This window comes from Psilocybe cubensis, chromosome 1 (assembly GCF_017499595.1).
Source record: "Psilocybe cubensis strain MGC-MH-2018 chromosome 1, whole genome shotgun sequence".
In the NCBI taxonomy this organism is placed as follows: Eukaryota; Fungi; Basidiomycota; class Agaricomycetes; order Agaricales; family Agrocybaceae; genus Psilocybe; species Psilocybe cubensis.
The window spans coordinates 1,398,629-1,415,416 of record NC_062999.1 but is presented as its reverse complement, the minus strand read 5'-3'; the positions used below and the strand labels follow the sequence as shown (position 1 = coordinate 1,415,416).

At 47.4% G+C, this 16,788-nt stretch overlaps 5 protein-coding genes across 5 annotated transcripts; 2 read left to right on the top strand and 3 right to left on the bottom strand.

The window, feature by feature from the left end:
* Nucleotides 1–78: 78 nt before the first annotated feature.
* JR316_0000409 (uncharacterized protein) lies at nt 79–4,034 on the top strand (the record flags this gene model as incomplete). The annotated part of the gene is made up of 19 exons (XM_047886224.1): nt 79–193; nt 253–431; nt 490–516; nt 569–643; nt 706–771; nt 825–844; nt 901–1,003; nt 1,053–1,299; nt 1,350–1,406; nt 1,463–1,502; nt 1,562–1,610; nt 1,669–1,951; nt 1,999–2,030; nt 2,089–2,163; nt 2,217–2,267; nt 2,320–2,445; nt 2,494–2,628; nt 2,689–2,830; nt 2,884–4,034. 19 exons carry the CDS (start codon nt 79–81, stop codon nt 4,032–4,034), a joined length of 2,973 nt encoding a protein of 990 aa, XP_047753970.1.
* Nucleotides 4,035–4,217: 183 nt separating this feature from the next.
* Nucleotides 4,218–4,881, top strand: JR316_0000408 (uncharacterized protein; the record flags this gene model as incomplete). The annotated part of the gene is made up of 3 exons (XM_047886223.1): nt 4,218–4,322; nt 4,436–4,525; nt 4,594–4,881. 3 exons carry the CDS (start codon nt 4,218–4,220, stop codon nt 4,879–4,881), a joined length of 483 nt encoding a protein of 160 aa, XP_047753969.1.
* Nucleotides 4,882–5,016: 135 nt separating this feature from the next.
* Nucleotides 5,017–5,549, bottom strand: JR316_0000407 (Tubulin-specific chaperone A; the record flags this gene model as incomplete). The annotated part of the gene is made up of 4 exons (XM_047886222.1): nt 5,017–5,109; nt 5,171–5,257; nt 5,329–5,434; nt 5,491–5,549. 4 exons carry the CDS (start codon nt 5,547–5,549, stop codon nt 5,017–5,019), a joined length of 345 nt encoding a protein of 114 aa, XP_047753968.1.
* Nucleotides 5,550–7,821: 2,272 nt separating this feature from the next.
* Nucleotides 7,822–8,936, bottom strand: JR316_0000406 (uncharacterized protein; the record flags this gene model as incomplete). Its single annotated transcript, XM_047886221.1, has 4 exons — nt 7,822–8,033; nt 8,093–8,232; nt 8,287–8,725; nt 8,783–8,936. 4 exons carry the CDS (start codon nt 8,934–8,936, stop codon nt 7,822–7,824), a joined length of 945 nt encoding a protein of 314 aa, XP_047753967.1.
* A 751-nt stretch (nt 8,937–9,687) lies between these two features.
* Nucleotides 9,688–10,450, bottom strand: JR316_0000405 (uncharacterized protein; the record flags this gene model as incomplete). Its single annotated transcript, XM_047886220.1, has 5 exons — nt 9,688–9,707; nt 9,775–9,853; nt 9,914–10,088; nt 10,187–10,287; nt 10,373–10,450. 5 exons carry the CDS (start codon nt 10,448–10,450, stop codon nt 9,688–9,690), a joined length of 453 nt encoding a protein of 150 aa, XP_047753966.1.
* Nucleotides 10,451–16,788: the final 6,338 nt, after the last annotated feature.

Here is a 16,788-nt window from a genome sequence, read left to right as displayed (position 1 = left end):
TGATTTCACTTTTTAACTCCCAACTCGACTATTAACCTCCTATATACTACCTGCACCATACTTGCTTCTGCACACAACATGGCAAACAGCTTTACAAATACTTTCCTCCTTTTCACGATTCTCATCGTTCTACTTCCTGTCGAAACTTATGCCTTTGGAGCTGGAGACATCCCTGACTTTGCTTACCTCAATGGTGCGTCGTTTCGTTTGATAACGCTGAGAATCCTCCTCATAAAGCAATCTCAAATTCAGAGAAAGCTTTCCGCCATGGAGACATCGAAAACATCTTGGAGACGTTGGTTAAATCCGCTGGAGGCGCAGCGATGGCGTCCCATGGGTCGGGTCTTTTGGGGAAACTCGCCTCGACTGTGATCAACCATGCCACTGGAGGATCGAAATTCACTAAAAGTGACATCAAAAAAGTTTACTTCGTGAGTCAAGACTGATCAATCGAGTCCAATCGCAACAGTTGAATGTTCTTATACGCAGGGAAATTGGCTCAGAGATTATTCTCAGGTATATCTGTGACATATTCTGATCGAGCTGACTTACTTATCTGAACTACAAGGCTATGGATATTGCTGGTTTGAGCAAACTGTCTGCTGATACATTGGTCCTCGTTGTTTCTATTCTTGGATTTATGGTCAGTCTATTCTACTCCCACAAACTACATACTTTTAATGCAGCTATCTCAACACCATTCAGACTTTTGGGTTCGCTTCTCAAGAATTTGAAGTCACTGCAGATCGTCTCGGAGTTTATCTTCCTGTGGTACGTTTTTGCCTTCTTATGTCAATTTTTTTTGCCGACCAAAGTCAATTCAGGAACATATCGATAATCCTAAGTGAGAACATATCAAACCACATCGCATCATCCTATACGTATCTTACCAATGTAAAGGGGCTATGCCGAGACTGAAGGAGATGCACGAAAATATCACCCGAAACTCCGTCCACCTGTTGATCCTCGTGAGCTTGAAATTGACGAAAGAACTGGAATGAAAGTAAATTAATTTGCAATACTAATTTATGCATGTTACTGACTGTCCCAAGAAATATATGGCTACAGAGGATCAAGGATGGGATACATCGACTGCTTTCATCCGTCGAACTCTCAAATCCTGCATCGAGCACGGACGTCGCGCGGGCGGAAATGAAAATGCCGACCTCTGGGAAGCATACCGCCTTCTCGGCACCGGTCTTCACACTTTGGAAGATCTACTTGCCCACAGTAATTGGTGTGAACTGGCTCTTCGAAAAATGGGCCACAATCAAGTTTTTTGCCATGTTGGTGATCAAGGTTAGTTTTGATTCAAGAACTAAAACTTTTTGTTTAATGATTTTAACTAGTTACTGTCAATACTCCAAATGGACATGCACCTCCTCTCGTAACGGGGACTTTTGGAAGTTAGTTCTAAGACCTCGAATTTTCCAATTTTTTCATTTAATCTTGCTTTATCAAGGCGCCGATTTTTTGCACTCCTTATTAGGAGAAGCAGGAGAGTAAGTCTCATTGCTTTTGAGTGAGACATAATTTTCCCTTTACTCACATCTGGATTCAGCAAATTGAGTCAGGCAAGCGTCACTGACCTTTCTCAAAAGATCGATAATGTAACAAATACATTCGTATTCGTTGAATTACTTGCTAACAAACCAATTGTTCGTATAGGCTGCCCAAAGCGGTAACGAATCCAAGATTATCGCCCTTAAGAACATTCTGAGCAAGTTTGGTGGTGGAAACGATGACAAACTTAACCAAGGGGAGAAAATTCAACAGGAAACAAAGGCGTTCGATTTCAATCCAGATAGTATTGCCTCTCCTGAAATCCAAAAGAAACTTTTGGATTTGTTGAGATGGCGTGATGACGTTATGAGAGACATTATTAAGAAGATCGAGATGGTTCCTGGTCTCTCCAATTTGCTCGAAGAATTATCCAATGCTATGAATGAGTGTACGCGGTCATGAAATACCCCCCGGAGTTGAACTAATTGTTCGCAGATGTCTATACCGTTCTGGCACCATATCTCGGGGTACGCAATACTTCTTCAAACTTGTGATTTCCTTGCTGATCCGGTAGTAATTATCTAGCCAATCTTGACTCAGGCAACAGCAGTCCTCGATGAAGGTAGCAAAGCTGTAATCGACAACGACGATCAGTATGAGGTGCGTCTACCTTTCTCTGATAGAAGTGAAACTTTTTCTGAAGATTTTCACAGGTGTTCAACAACCCCAGAGCGCATGATCCTTCGCATAGTCTTCTCTCTAAGGTCGGCTGGCATCCACTATTCATTCACATATGTTGCCTGAAAACCCTTTTAGGATCACTTTGGTCTGATCCTTAACGAGCCCGCTGGAAAGATCGCTCAGATCGTTGTTGAAAATACCGTCAACCTCATTGTCCAGGCCTGGGGAAACAACGACAACCCTGACCACACTCTAGATCGAGTACGTATAGAGACAACATATCTATTGCATTGATTTACAAAAATACAGATCCTTGAGGCCTTCCATCATCCATATTATGCGTCTGGTCGATCTGAAATCCAGAACAAAATGTACGACCACATGGAACGTTGGATCAATGGACTTGGTAGAGACTCGCGTGAGATTCTCGACTGTTTGACCAAGGTTTGTCTGATTCTATGTGTATGGGTCATCTCGGTTTAAAGTTGTTTTGTGAATATCCAGGAAAGTGTCCGTAACCACAAAAACAAACGACCCGGTTTAGATAATACGGTGGAAGCTGGTTATGGTAGCTGTGGCCATGGAACCAAGCCAATCCACAAGCCCGCAGTTGCAGTAGCAGGTGGTGCTGCAGCGGGTTACGCAGGTCAGATTCCATCGCTTTATTTTATGCAGCGCATGTATTAACGTCTCTTCAAGCATCTAACACTTACGGTCAACAAGCCCACGGCCGCCCCTCCCATGCCGATTCATCATATGGACAAAACACGTCGTATAACCAAACACAGCAGCAACAGAGTAGTCCTTATCGCAGAAACGACTCCTCAAATGCGTACGGAGCGTCCATAGGTGGCTATGGGTCTCAACGTCGAAATGACGAAGATGATCCATATGGAGGATCTCAGAGACAAGATAGTCATGGGGGATTTGGTGGTCAACGCCGTAACGATACGGCAGGATATGGAGGTCGTCGAGATGATATTTACAATCAAACAGCTTATGGAAGTCAGAGTCGTAGGGACGACGATGACGGTCGTTTAGGGGGTTCGCAAGGTTATGGTCGTCAAAACCGTAGGAACGAGGACGAGGAACGTGGAGGAAACAGTCAAGGTTATGGACATCAAGTACGCAGGGATGATGATGATACTCGACGTGGAGGCGGTCAAGGTTATCAAGCACGTAGGGATGATGATGATGACCGTCGCGGAGGTGGACGAGGTTATGGGCATCAAGCACGCAGGGATGACGACAACGACCGACGGGGAGGTAGTTCGGGTTATGATCATCTCGCCCGCAGGGATGATGACAATGACCGGCGCGGAGGTGGTCAAGGGTATGGCTATCAGGCTCGCAGAGATGATGAGGACGACCGACGTGGGGGAGGACAAGTGTACAGTGCTCAATTCGATAGACCAAGCTACGGTCAGACAGCCTATGGACAAGATTCTCGGCCTCACAAGTCAGGACGTGATCGTGATTCGGACAGTGACGATGACAAGAAGCACAGAAAAAACCAGCCTCAAGCTAGCTATGGAGGTTATGGTCGTCACAAAAATGACTCGGACGACGAGCAGAAGAGCCACGGCGGGCACAGGCAAGCCGCCTACGGACAAACTCAGCAACAAGAATACGGAGGATACCAACAATCTGGATATGCGCCAAGTTACGGTAGGCAGCCACAAGGTCATGGCCAGGGTTCATCAGGATATGCACCGAGCTACGGAGGGCGCAATGACACTTTTGGTGCTGAGAATCTTCATATTGGGGGCGGTCGAAACCGCCGAGGAGGTGACAGTGATTCAGATGACGACAAGAGAAAGAGACATGGAGGTAGACACGGGGGCTACTGAATGTCTACCCGAAATAAGGAGTGTTAAAGAAAAGTAAAAGAAAGGACATGTTCTGTACAATTAGCATATCAGAATGGACACCATTGTTGACTGATGCAATACTGATGCGTGATTGGTGGAAACACCTCAGTTCTATTTCGAGCCTTGCCTTTGACTTGACTTCTTCACTTGAGCGTTCAAGTAATGGCTTCCACCACTGAGCATGAGGTGGACCCTACGGAAATCGATCCTATCTGGACAACCAGTCGAACCGCTAGGCAAATATATGCCCTCGGTGAAGTGGATAAGGTAAACCTATTCACAATTGATCTTCGCGGTGTGATCTCATAGCGCAATACTAGGACATAACGCGCTTGCTCGCACTCGCTGCATCCTCTATCTCTTTATTGACCTTGCCACAGACGGATGCGCCAGGTGATAATTTACCACAGGGCGAGGAAAGGTCTGAGCAGTTTGTTCTTGAAGTCAGCGAATACTTTGAGCGCCTCGACGTGCGTTTGTGAATGCATTCCGAAGCTTGATGGATTCTAACTCCCCCCAATCCTTATAATCCATGTAGTCAATCCAAGTAGCTATACGTTCTTCACTTGCTCACATCAGGCATTCTCGTATTGCACCGTCTGCGATCAATGCTCCTCCTCCAGGATTCGTACCCCCATCGCTTGGGGTTGGTCTTCCGGCAGATGGCAATGTGTTGCAGACAAACCGGGGACTCCAAGAAGAAAGAGTGGAACGCGACGCGTGGAAGGGTATTTTGGATGCTCTCACCCGCTTAAAGGACGCGCGAGATCAGGAATTTCGACAGAATTCCCAGTCAGGTCCCAGTGCGAACGGTGTCCATGGATGATAAGGCCTATGTTCTGCCATTTTCAAGGTATTCGTTGTGTACATTGTCCGTGTTCGATGATTACATTTCCCGCCTGTCCCTTTTTTACATGTACATCCATTGTAACCTATCACACCCAGCATTTTCGTACGTCAATTACGCTGTAGTGGTCCCTTCTTTGATGACTTCTTCTGCTTTCACGAGAGCCTCGTCGTCCGCAGGCAAAGCCGATTCTTCTTTGGTCGACGTCTGGAGGTTATATTCAGTACAATTAGATACTGTGTAAAACGTAGCTGTTATGATTACGCACAACAAGTCCCTGAAGATCCTCCACTGCCTTCCCCAGACGAGTCGAGGCATCGAGGATCATCTTCTTGGATTCGTCGACCATCTTGCCCTAGGCAATATCAGACCCGATATCAGCACTACTTCAACCTTGGGGGGTCATAATTTTTGTACTCGACTTACGGCATTCTTCAAATCCCACTCATCCGCATTCTCCGCGGTAAGCTTGGCGAGCCTCGCCTCAAGCTGACTCGTCTCTTCGATGTAAACCTTACTCTCCTTCTGGAGTCTGAATGAGAGTGTGGTCAGTTCCCCGATCTTATCAATCCTGCCGAAAAAAGTGACCTTTGTACAACTCCGGTCTTGATTCTGAGTTGTCTTTGCAGAGCAGCGGTGTCACTCATCTTATCTAAAGGGGTATGTATGTGTGTGTGGGGGAGAGAGAGAGAGTTGCAATTTGGATTTGATGGGGATTTGAACAGAAACCTTTTGGTCTTTTCAAGTCAGAAAATATCAATGACGAGTCAAGACTCCAGTACCGAAAGCCGTCGTCCACATGAATATCTTCTCCACAGGTTGATACATGAGTCAAGACGGAAAGATAGACAAATGGTCCGGAAGCTTCTCGACAGTTCGATACGTTCAGGTTCACATACCACCGTTCTAAGAGGTTCTTAAATCAATTGACTAACAAGTATTCACACCTTGCAAAACATACAGGTTAACGTGGAGTTTCATTGCGTCGTAAGATCACACAGAAATCGTACTACAGCGTAACTATGTAGAACACAATCTCAGATTGAGGTGGATGAACGTGAGGTAGGATGTACGTAAGTAGAGGAGAACGGGATAGCGAGGAGCGAAAGCAGAGAGAGCAATACCGCATCGTGCGCAAGCACACGAAGGCGCGACAATAGCAATCCCATCGCAATACAAAGCATATACACTACTACGAATAAAGGGAGGGGATGTCTGGAAAGGGATAATGAACAATGGTGTCATGAAAAGGCGTAAAACTCGAGTCGTAAATAGATACTTGTGTGCCAACGCTGTGACAAGCTGGAGTATACCACAAACACCCGTGTCCCGAACCCGAAGGCGCCAGCGAAACCGAGCTAGCGGGGCGGCAGCAATCCGGAGATGGGAGGGTGAGAAAAGCGTCAAGCTCTTCAGCGAGGAGATTGGGCAATGAAGGGTCCCACAGTCCCTATTAGACCGGTCGCATAAGCCGCCGTCGGAATTTGCTGGCTGCCGTTGTTTCCGATGACCGCAGTCTGTTCCATGAATGTCCTACTATTCAGCGACTAGATCGAGGCGTTCGCGAGCTGACGGACTAGCCGTAGCTATAGGCGCGGCAGCGACGAAGAAGGCGAAAGGTAAGGCATCAGGATGTGACCGAACCGCATCGGGTGGGTTGACAGGACGGGGTGTAGGTGCGAGGTCGAGAGACGTTCCAAGCGCTAGGTTCCAACTGAGCAAAGAAGGCAATAAAAAGATCCGTTTCGTCGTCAAAGATAAAAGCCCGTCATAAAACCTTATCCGATTCCGTATCCCGAGTGCAATGCCAGCATGACAGGACTGCCATCATGCGCCCCACGAATAGGAACATGGTGCGGCAAAATGACCAAACGAGAAAGGGAGATCGAGAGGGAACAGGTAAACAGGCGCGAGATATGTGAAAGTCGAGGAGAACGTGAGGAAGATATGATAGGGATACATGATGAGTAAACGGGAGTTGACCGTCGCCGGGTATGTTGATCAGACATCACGGGCGAAGATCGGAATATGAAGGGGGTTCGCGGAGAGTAGAAGAGGTGTTGAGGAATAGCAAAAATGGTACAACAAATAATTCACAATAAAGATGCTGCGAAAAGAATATACAGAGAAGATGTCGATGGTAGACTGATCAGGACGGTGGTGCTTCGATCGAAGGCCAAAAATTGATATCCATGTTGTGGATCGTCTGCCGAATTCTCGAGGAGATGGTTGAACGAAGGATGTACGATGCCAGTGTGTCGGCCACAGCTGCGAGGCACGTAACCACAATTAAGTGGTCGTCGCCTCAAGCAGGTTGATGAATGGGGATGAATGGGAATGGGATTACAATGGTGGACAAGTCGACGGGTTTCAAAAAAAGATAGGATGCAAGAAAGCGCCTCAAACGTAGGCGAAGCATGCACTCACACACACTCATTAAGAGCGGGAAGATATTACGCCTCAAGCTCTAGTCTGGGTCTTGCGAGGTGTCGTGCCCGTGCCATGAATCAACCGATATCCGGGGGTCCCATTAACGTAATCGGTTTTCGTCGACGATAACCTCCACTTCGTCATTCCTGAAAATCGAGGATGCTCGAAGATGACCACAGGCCAAACATCGACGACCAAGAATATCCAGGCGACAAAAATGTGCAGCGCGGCTGCAAGAGAGGAGGGGTGCAGATGGTGGGAGATCGTGTGGACCATGGAAGAATGTGTCGGATGCCACAAGCCTATAAGCATGGCGTCCTGAACAGTGTGTTATCGACGATCATGAAGGAGATGAGTAACAAAACAAATGCAATGCGTGGGATAGATAGAATGCGTGAGAGTCCGTTGTCATAAATCAAATGCAGTGAGTGATGAGAGGAGAAATGGACGAGAACCTGGCCGGGCAGGTAAGCTGCCTGCTGACAGTATTCACGAGAATTTTGTGGGGGCGGTGATGTCAGCGGGGTTCATCGAGGGCAGGCAGTCAGCATAAGCGGCGGCAGGAACGGGTGCTCCAGGGATGCGGCCGAGCATCAACGCCTCATTGACATGGCGAAGACGGGCGACCTCGGCATCAGCGCTCTTGAGGCGAACTTCTAGCTGCTCCTTGACTGCTTCGAGATACCTTATGTGGCTTGTAGCTGGAGAAGAAAGAAAATAAGAGATTGACAATCGATCGAAAATCAGAAGGGATACACACCTCGGTCAAGAAGAGAGACTTTGCTGGCTTTCTGGTTCGAAGCTGGGAGGTACTCCTTGAGGCGAGAGTAGCCTTCCCTGAGCTCATCGCGGCGACGTTGCTCGGACTCGATGCGCTGCTTGCGAACAGTCTCGCGGCGCCTAAATGCTCGATAAGAATGGCAGAACAAGAGCAACAGACAAATAGAAACTCACGTGTCCCGAGGGGCGTCGGTGGCTCCAGCAATGGATCCAGGCTTGAATTCCTCGTCATCATCGTCATCGGAGTCGTCGTGGTCCCTTGTTGACCGTGTGCGCTTGTGGGCGGCAGCTGCGCGGGTGCTGGGCCTGTTGGCGGGCACAGCGATGGGGTTGAAGCGGTGGGAGCGGGGCACGGTGGCGGCGTAGGACACAGCCGGGGGCGAGTGAGAACCACTGCCGCGGCTGATGCGGCCAGAGGCCATGCCATCAGAAGAGAGCTCACCGGCGCTTAGGGGGTAGCTGAGCGTCTGTGGGGCGACGCCGGTGCTGCTGCTGCTGCTTGCGCTGCTTTCGGCCGGGGTAAAGGGGCGCTGGGGAGACGGGGGTCCGTAGGGCGATGTGTAGGTGTACTCATTCATGGGCATGTAGTCCATGTTTGGGCTGCTCTGGGGCACTGGCAAATGCAATAACAGTTAGCGCTGAAAGAGGCGCCAGCCGGGATTCAACTTACGACCGACGGGAACACCAAGAGGGGACGAGGGAGGATACTGGAAGTAGTCGAGGCCGCTGTCCATGTAGCCGAACGACGATTCAAAGACGGAGTCTGGGAAGGGAGCCTTTGGATCGAAGTCGATGTTAAGGATCTGGGAGGTAGAGGTCGACATTGCTGAATAGTGGAGCTCGAACAAGAAAGGGCTAAGGAGACGATAAGCAGGTGGAAATATGGTAGGAGGAGTATGTAGTTACCTGGGAGGAGGGGAACTGCAAGATCTAACGGAGAGGCGGGAGGCGGTGGCGGGAGGAAGGGAGATGGGGAATGATTGACTGGCCTGGGTGAGTGGACTTTATATAGCTGGGCCGGAGATTGAAGAAACGGAGATGAGTGCACACGAGGCATTCTCTACCGCCACATATTTTCTCAAGTTTGCCCACTGCCCACCGTCGCCTTTTCGCCCCGAAAACCGGCCAGTGATAGCTATCCAACCAGCTGGGTCTCTATCGCCTATCAAGATCCGACTTTCCGTCTCTTTTCGGTCTTGCTGGGACAAAACATCTCCTCCCTTCGTCACAAGACCCCCCATCGTTCGTTTAATCCCCCAGTTTCGCCCTTTCTCCCAATTTCACAACTTTGGTCCGATCAAGGTCTACAGATGTGTCCATACGGACTTAGTCTTCTTGCTCTCTCACTACTATACCCACTCCATTTATCCGGTCTTTCACTCAAAATAGTTACTAGCTCGCAATAGCAAACAAGGTTGTCATAAACCAGCGATGCCGGGCATCGTAGGCATGTCGTAAATTCGTGACGGGTCGTAAGCTTGTCCAAGTAGAGAACATAACAAAAAAACTGATAAAGACAGGGCGCCGCTAAGAACAAGGTCCGTGGGTCTCGACAGAATAAAGAATTCTAATGCCTTAGTATGCATTGTAATACCCTGTACAAATCAGGCATAAGCTTATCCTCTGTGTGTCACTGTGGGGTATAGGGTTTCATTTTCTCACCTCCGTGGAATGGCCCCTTCATGGTTGAATAGTGTTCCAACCGCTTCGAGAAACGCCATGTCAAGAAGAACATGTAAAACTAGATGTCACATTTCCCGTTATCAGTTTGCGTCCGAGGGACAATGTCTCTATCACCTACCTGGAAGACTAGGTCCACGAGAAGCGAAATTATGAAGGCGGTATTTAGGCTGGCAAACCCTAGAGTGCAGAACCCACTCGGAATAGATCCAGAATCTGCCGTAGTCGTCGTCGCAGCCATAGTAGAATTCCATAGCTGTCCGCCATTATTGCACTCCCATGTGATCTTGTCTTGCCTGTTATCACGTACGTAAAATAAATACAGAGTTAATATCAGCGGGTCAAGAATTAGGACGAGAAGGACAAGTTAGAAACAGGAAATTATTGTGCTTACCCTCGTTGGAGTTGGACGATCATTATGATAGCTCGGACAGCACATATCACAATAACGAATGGCCAAAGGAATTTGACGACACGTATCCAAATGTACGATCGCTATAAAAAAATAAAGAGAGAGGGATCAGTTACCGATCACAGTCGGAGCTCCTGCACTGGAGAAACTTCGCGTAAGGATACTAACATTGGACAGTGCAAACATGCTGATGACCGCAGCAGCAGCAACTCCCAAACCAATACCTCCATAGATTTGCCTGATCATCGTCGAATTAGTGAGTATCATTCAAATAGCATAGCATGGAGTGGAACACATCAAAGATGATAATATTTTACCATTCTGGGAAGACGAAGAAGAGAAACTGGCCCTTCATTAACAAGAAAACACCACCAGCGATACTGTACGCCTACAATGCCGTTAGCTTTCTCGGGTCGGATAAAGCGGAGCATGAAGGTTCTTACAGCGATCACGACAGCCCAGGCAATAGCTCCTCCCCTCTGTAAAACACAGACGAAACGGACGGATCAGACACTTTACTCCGACCATGGGAGTTGGGACAACTCACAAGAGGAAGCACGAGCAAGCAATTGTCACACCTGGGAGGATAAGAAACCTAGTAAAAAATCAGAGATATCGTTCCCAAAGGGGAGAACTTACCACATAGTCAACCAGATGATTTGGATATGGACTTTACTGGCACCAGAGGCAATGAAAGGGTATCGCAGAGAAGATCAAGCACTAATTAAAGGATTGTCTGGATGGATACTCCCTGATATTATCCAGTGATGTGATAGGATATCGTTAGTCGTGAGCAGGATGCAGCAAACGCTGCAGAGGTTGCCCTGCGTGGTGGAAAAAGGGGTGCGGCGTGACACTATATCATAGTGACAGACGCTCCTCAATACCACAGAGGGTCATGTGATATTAGTGTCACACGCGTCAACGGCCCTTTTTCGCTTAGTCGCAACGTTCGAACAAAACATCCATATACTCTTACTGCTGGCTCTTGCCTCACTCGTCCCTATGTTCTATTCAATTTGAAGCTTGTCGATCTTTTGCATGTACAGGTCTCCTTTGCTTTTGCGGTCTACTATGCTTCCCATCACACGCAGAAGTCCTTCCGAAATCGTCAACTTTGTCTCAGACCTCGTTATTCAACATGTCGCGTCTTGGTCCTGGACAAAGGCGTCTGCGGTCCTTGCTGGACTACTTAACGGTCTTAAAGTTTCGCCAGCCAATCATACCGCTACGCTCTGTATACAACACTAAGTATAAGCGTCATGTGCGATTATAATGAAGTTGATACACATCACCGTTTTCATTTCTGTTCTTAATTCTTTAAATACCTCTGTCCACGATCAGAGTGTATCCGATGGATGGGCTCACAGCCAGGGTTAAGGAAATATAAGTTTTCTAACTGCGACCCAGGTATGCTCTAATTAATCCTCTATTTTTGTGCAAGCTTGACACATCTCGCTCAGCGTCATTTTGTACACGAATCCTGTTCCTAACATGCCATTTGTCAAGAACGTAGAAAATGGCAAGGTATACTAACCAACTAGGTTTTTTGGACCACGGTCGTGGAATACGACAATGTATCGTCATCGGGCCTCCATTACATTAGCGAACCTCTGCTGTCGATGGAAGAGAAGCCTTCGCCACTCTTCCTAACTTCCCAGTTATCTTGGATTTTTGCTCCAGACTCGTGCTTTTACTCTCATCACAGTCATTTGGCGCCTCCACAGCCTTTGTCAGGTCAGAATTGTGTCCCTTGTCTTTCACCACGTTCCTTGTTCTATTGAACCTAGGCCTGGGCGCTCTTTCATATCTTTGACTCTTACTCTGGCATTGTCAATTCATATTGAATCACAATACTTCCTATCTATTTTGGCCGATTGGGTTTTGGAACGTGCCCTGAACCAATGCGATCTGCCGCACCCAGCACGGTGGCGCACCACTCATTTTTTTTCTCCGATGACAGGCTACACGACATATTAGGTCGCAGGGACACTTCTGGAGCGTCTTGGTCAAAATCGGACAGCGTGAGCAGTACAATGAAGGCGTCGATCTTCCGAGAGTGGGGTATAGGTATTACCTTGCTAAAAACGCGAAGCCCTTGTTCCTTTCAGAAAGAGGAAAGATGGCTCGTCGATAGCGGTGGCTATACTGATGGCGTTTCCTTTGAGGAAGATTTTCACTTATGCCCCCTGGATTCTCGGGACCACCGCATGGTTTTTCTTTGGGAAACGAATACCTGTAATACTGAACGAACTTGAAAGGGCTTGTAATATCAAAAACTACTCTCAAATGGGACATATACTATGGGAACCAAATCGGCTTAATCCTATTTTCCTCCGGTGTACTGCTTGCAAGCGAGCTCACGAGATGTGGCTTATCCTAACGATGGGATCAAAGGGGTGTCTTGCGACTCGCGAGGAAGCGAGGCGCCTGTTCATTTAAAGTCGCCTGGAATATATCAATAGACACTCGCCAAATTCTTGGCTTAGGACAGATGGGCATATTAGTCAGTTGATCACTTATGGGCAATTAGACAGTCCACTTGCAAGTTTCGGACCGCGGTCAAACTAGCCTCTTTCATAATTGTCCAACGGATTGTAAAGACGGTCAAGGTCGGCGGTGAGTCATTGCTCTTCCTATACCTCATCGATAGAACCTGAGTATACCAGTTATGAGTATCTCACCGTCCAGAATATACTGTTCATTTCGGCGAGTTGATATTATACCGAAGCTGTGCGCAATGAGGCTCACAATCACGGCTCGTTATGTGTTCTAATTATCGAGCCTCGACGACTCTCTATCATCTATTACAAAGCGATGCGATAAACGCGAAAGGGAAATGCTTTAATTGGATAGGCGAGCACTTATTCTTGGGCTTTATTTCGGGGGAAATCTCCTCGGTGACGCTTTGCCCAACCATTCGGATGGAGATAATAAATAACATATGAAGGCGGCACCTCTCAAATCCAGAACATACTACTCATTTTGTTATCTTGTTTCTACGCAGAGACAAAAGGAATCAGAAAAATGCATAGTTTTGGTTCATGGACGACCCGAAATTAATTAGCTTCTTGGGACAATCTATTCTTCAAACTATATTCTCATGTATGCCATCCCATTAAATTGCTGTGGAAAACTCTGAAATCAAAGTCCGCATAGTTGACCATTCATAACTCAATTAGAGGCGAAACAATCATACTAGCTGTGTCATAGGGGATTCCTATCCAACACCCTCGAACGGAAACCCGTTCGGAAAGAAACCCCAATTTCAAGGGGACACAAATTGTACTCGGAAGCTGGAGGAACGGATCTCTTGATGGTGATGGCCGCCATGGGAGGAGCTGTCCACGAGGCGCGCAGCTGGCCTCAGACTTGGACACTGCAACGAGGCGGCGGGACATGCTGTTAATATGTCGACTTTGTTTTTTTTTGACAAGTCTCACACACGCGTTTCAACTGTTGCGGCGTTGAATACAATGTATAGTTTGGCAGATACAAGTAGACCGTACTGTTAGGCCCAATTCCGGAATTCCAAAAACTTAGTGTCATATAGTAACAGGAAGTTCCGAGAGCACGATTACTCGGATGCGTATAGGCCAGGGGGGATTCCGAAGTGTTTAAAGACAGCGTCCGACATTCAGACTTGAGGCTATGAAACACGGAAACTTTTACATAGAAAACCCCCAAAGTTGGTTGCACAAAAATGAGACGATGATTCGTTTCCCGGCTCTTATTTGGAGCAAACTTGTCAGTAAGTAAAAACTTCTCTCTCTCTCAAATCTCAAATCAACAGAATAATGAAATGTCGAGGGTGGAATGGAACTTATTGACGGGCGTATTTCGACAAATCGCGACGCCTCAAACTCGAAAGAGACTCGGCCAGAGCACAATGCTTTCCACACGTGTAGGGTGGATGATGGCGTACGATCACCCAGTTCTCATTGGACGCGTTATTTCCAAGCCATCGATTACCTCTATGATATATATATGTCGCGACTCTCCGGCCAGCCAGCATGGAGGCTTTTGTGAGCGAACAATGACCTATTCACCCATACCCTTTGTTTTTTTTCTTTCTGGTGGACATAACTTGTATAGGTTTTGGATAGGTGAATAGGCTCCTCCAAATTCAGCCTCTTCCATTTTCCACGGACGAAAAGGCACCACAGAGCTGGCTCCGAGATATGATCATGATCTGCGGCTTCAAACCAGTCGAAGAGAACACGCGAGGGGGCGAGGATTTTGCGGTAAAAGTCGGATATCGGACTCCTGGAAGTCAGACTGGAGCTCTTCGACTCCAGTCGACGATCGCCAGATAGGGGGGCCAAATGGCGCAAAGCCTCGGGCACAAAGCTCTCGCCTCAACTTTCTTTCTGATGCGCTCCAGCAATACATTTGGGCGTATTATATATTACGCACACGCAGATGTCATATTCATATTCCCCCAGTTAGTGGGTGGTTTATGATGCGCGTATAATTAGCGCAAGGTTCGCAGTGGGCTCATGATTCATCAATGGACGTCGTGCAAACTTGGACGGGGGTCGTACTGTCGTGTTTTAAAATAGCCAAGGGACTCGGGGGACAGTGACCCGGCATCCTGGCGTCATGAATGGGTGAAGGTCGTCGGAGTCGCAAACCGCGATAAGACGTATCGTTCTCTTGAGAGAGAAGGGGAAGCCGAAGGGAGGGGGTGGCATTTCATATTCTGGGCCGTCTTCTGTGTTGGAGTGGGTAAGCACGATGTACGAAAATATCGAGATAGACAGAACATGAGAGGGAGAGAGGAGGGTCTGCGTTTTGAGCTTGAGGCCTGAAGGTTCAGGGGAGCATTGGTCACACCAGAAAAAAATGTCGCAGCTAGAGAAGAGAAAAAATTCAACGCTCAAGTCCGACCAACAAATTAGCAGCTGGAGAAAGAAAAGGAAAGAGCACCGATAGGCGGCTCGACGACAAACGTGCCTTCACACCAGGGCACTAGGGTGCAAGGGTACCACCCAGGCGCGTCTTCATCCAAAAATTCCGAGAGATTGGCATCCATCCATCATCACGCTGCCATCACAGAAGCAGTTGCAAGTTCTGACACAAGGGTGGTGTAAGGTATGTTTTTCGAGGACAAAATCAAATACCCGGATGTGCCACATGTGAGATTGGTAGTTGGAACTCGATAAATTTTGAGTTTCAAGAGCATCTGTATCAGCCTACTAGCAAGGCTCAGACGAAAGGACCAAATGCCAGGCTGGGAGCGATGATCATTGGGCCCATCTCGAAATACCAGATCTCCCCCGCAACACGACTTGGTGGCTGGTTGGGTGCAGGACATTATGGAGTCCCGAGTTTTCCGCTTTGCATCATCGAAGGACGAGAGGATGATCGCGAGATTATAGCAGTAGAAACGGACCGCCACGGCTTTCAAGAGCTCAATTGTTTAGCGCACGTACTGCAAGTTGGCGCCTAACGTACGGAGAAATGTGCTCTTGACTCGTACGATCGTTGGCACGGGACCAAGAGGGATTCTCAACCGCCCAGATACTTCCATTGCATCTCCCAATCACCGGTGGGCGAGTCATAAATTCATGATCATGCACTCATCGAACTGAGTCCTGGAAGAGAGCAGCGCAACCGTATCTAGAAACCATTCTCCCTGAGAGTATTATCTCTTTCCCTTTCCTTCCTACATTTCCCCAGCTTGGTGAGAGAACGCAGAGGACGAGAAACCGTGGCAAGAGAGCCACGGGCTCGATCGACTTGATGTGATGATAGATGATGACTCTGAGTCTGACAGTTGACGTCCCGTCCCTCGTTTCTTCTTCTTCTTCTTCTCCTTCCTTCCTTCTTCTCGGCGCCTATGTAGCAATTTATGGCAGTTCACGAGAGAAGGACGATATAGGACAGATTGCGATTCCTATTTCCGGCATGTACAGCGCAGCAACTTGAGAGCTGTAAGCTGCAATAAACCAGTAAATGGTGACCTAGTAGCATAATGGAAAAATTCCTCAGAAGTTAGCATACATCCAGCGCGTTGAGAGAAGAAGAAAAAAAAGAAGAGGAAGGAGCACTGGACGTACCGAGACTGCCTATACTCCACCATCCACGTATTCACGTAAATGTATCCGATTAATAATATCTAAACATTCCCAGATCTCGAATCAGATCTCAAAATAAAAAAACAAAAAAGAGTATAACGTTTTAAATGGTCAATGACAATCTCCATCTTCCAATCCGTTAGCTCATTAAAAGGAGGAAGGAGGAAGAACGACAAGATAGGCAATATCCAAGGATCACTTCAATCATAACTTGAAAAGAAGAACAGAACACCCTCCCGATATGTTCACATCTGCGGCATCGTTGTAAAAAAGGTTTTAGCGTAAAACATCCATACCAAATGGATATCCCCATTGCGAGATTCCAGCCCAAAGAAACCAAAATGCCAAAGAAAACAAAAGAAAGAAATAAAGAAAAAACACATTTTTCAGCCATCGGAGGAACGTGTGAACGGTGAAACTGATTGAAGAGAGAAATAAAGAGAAGGCAAAAAAATCACACCGTTCCAATTAATCATGATCATACTTCACGCTTCATGAATTTGA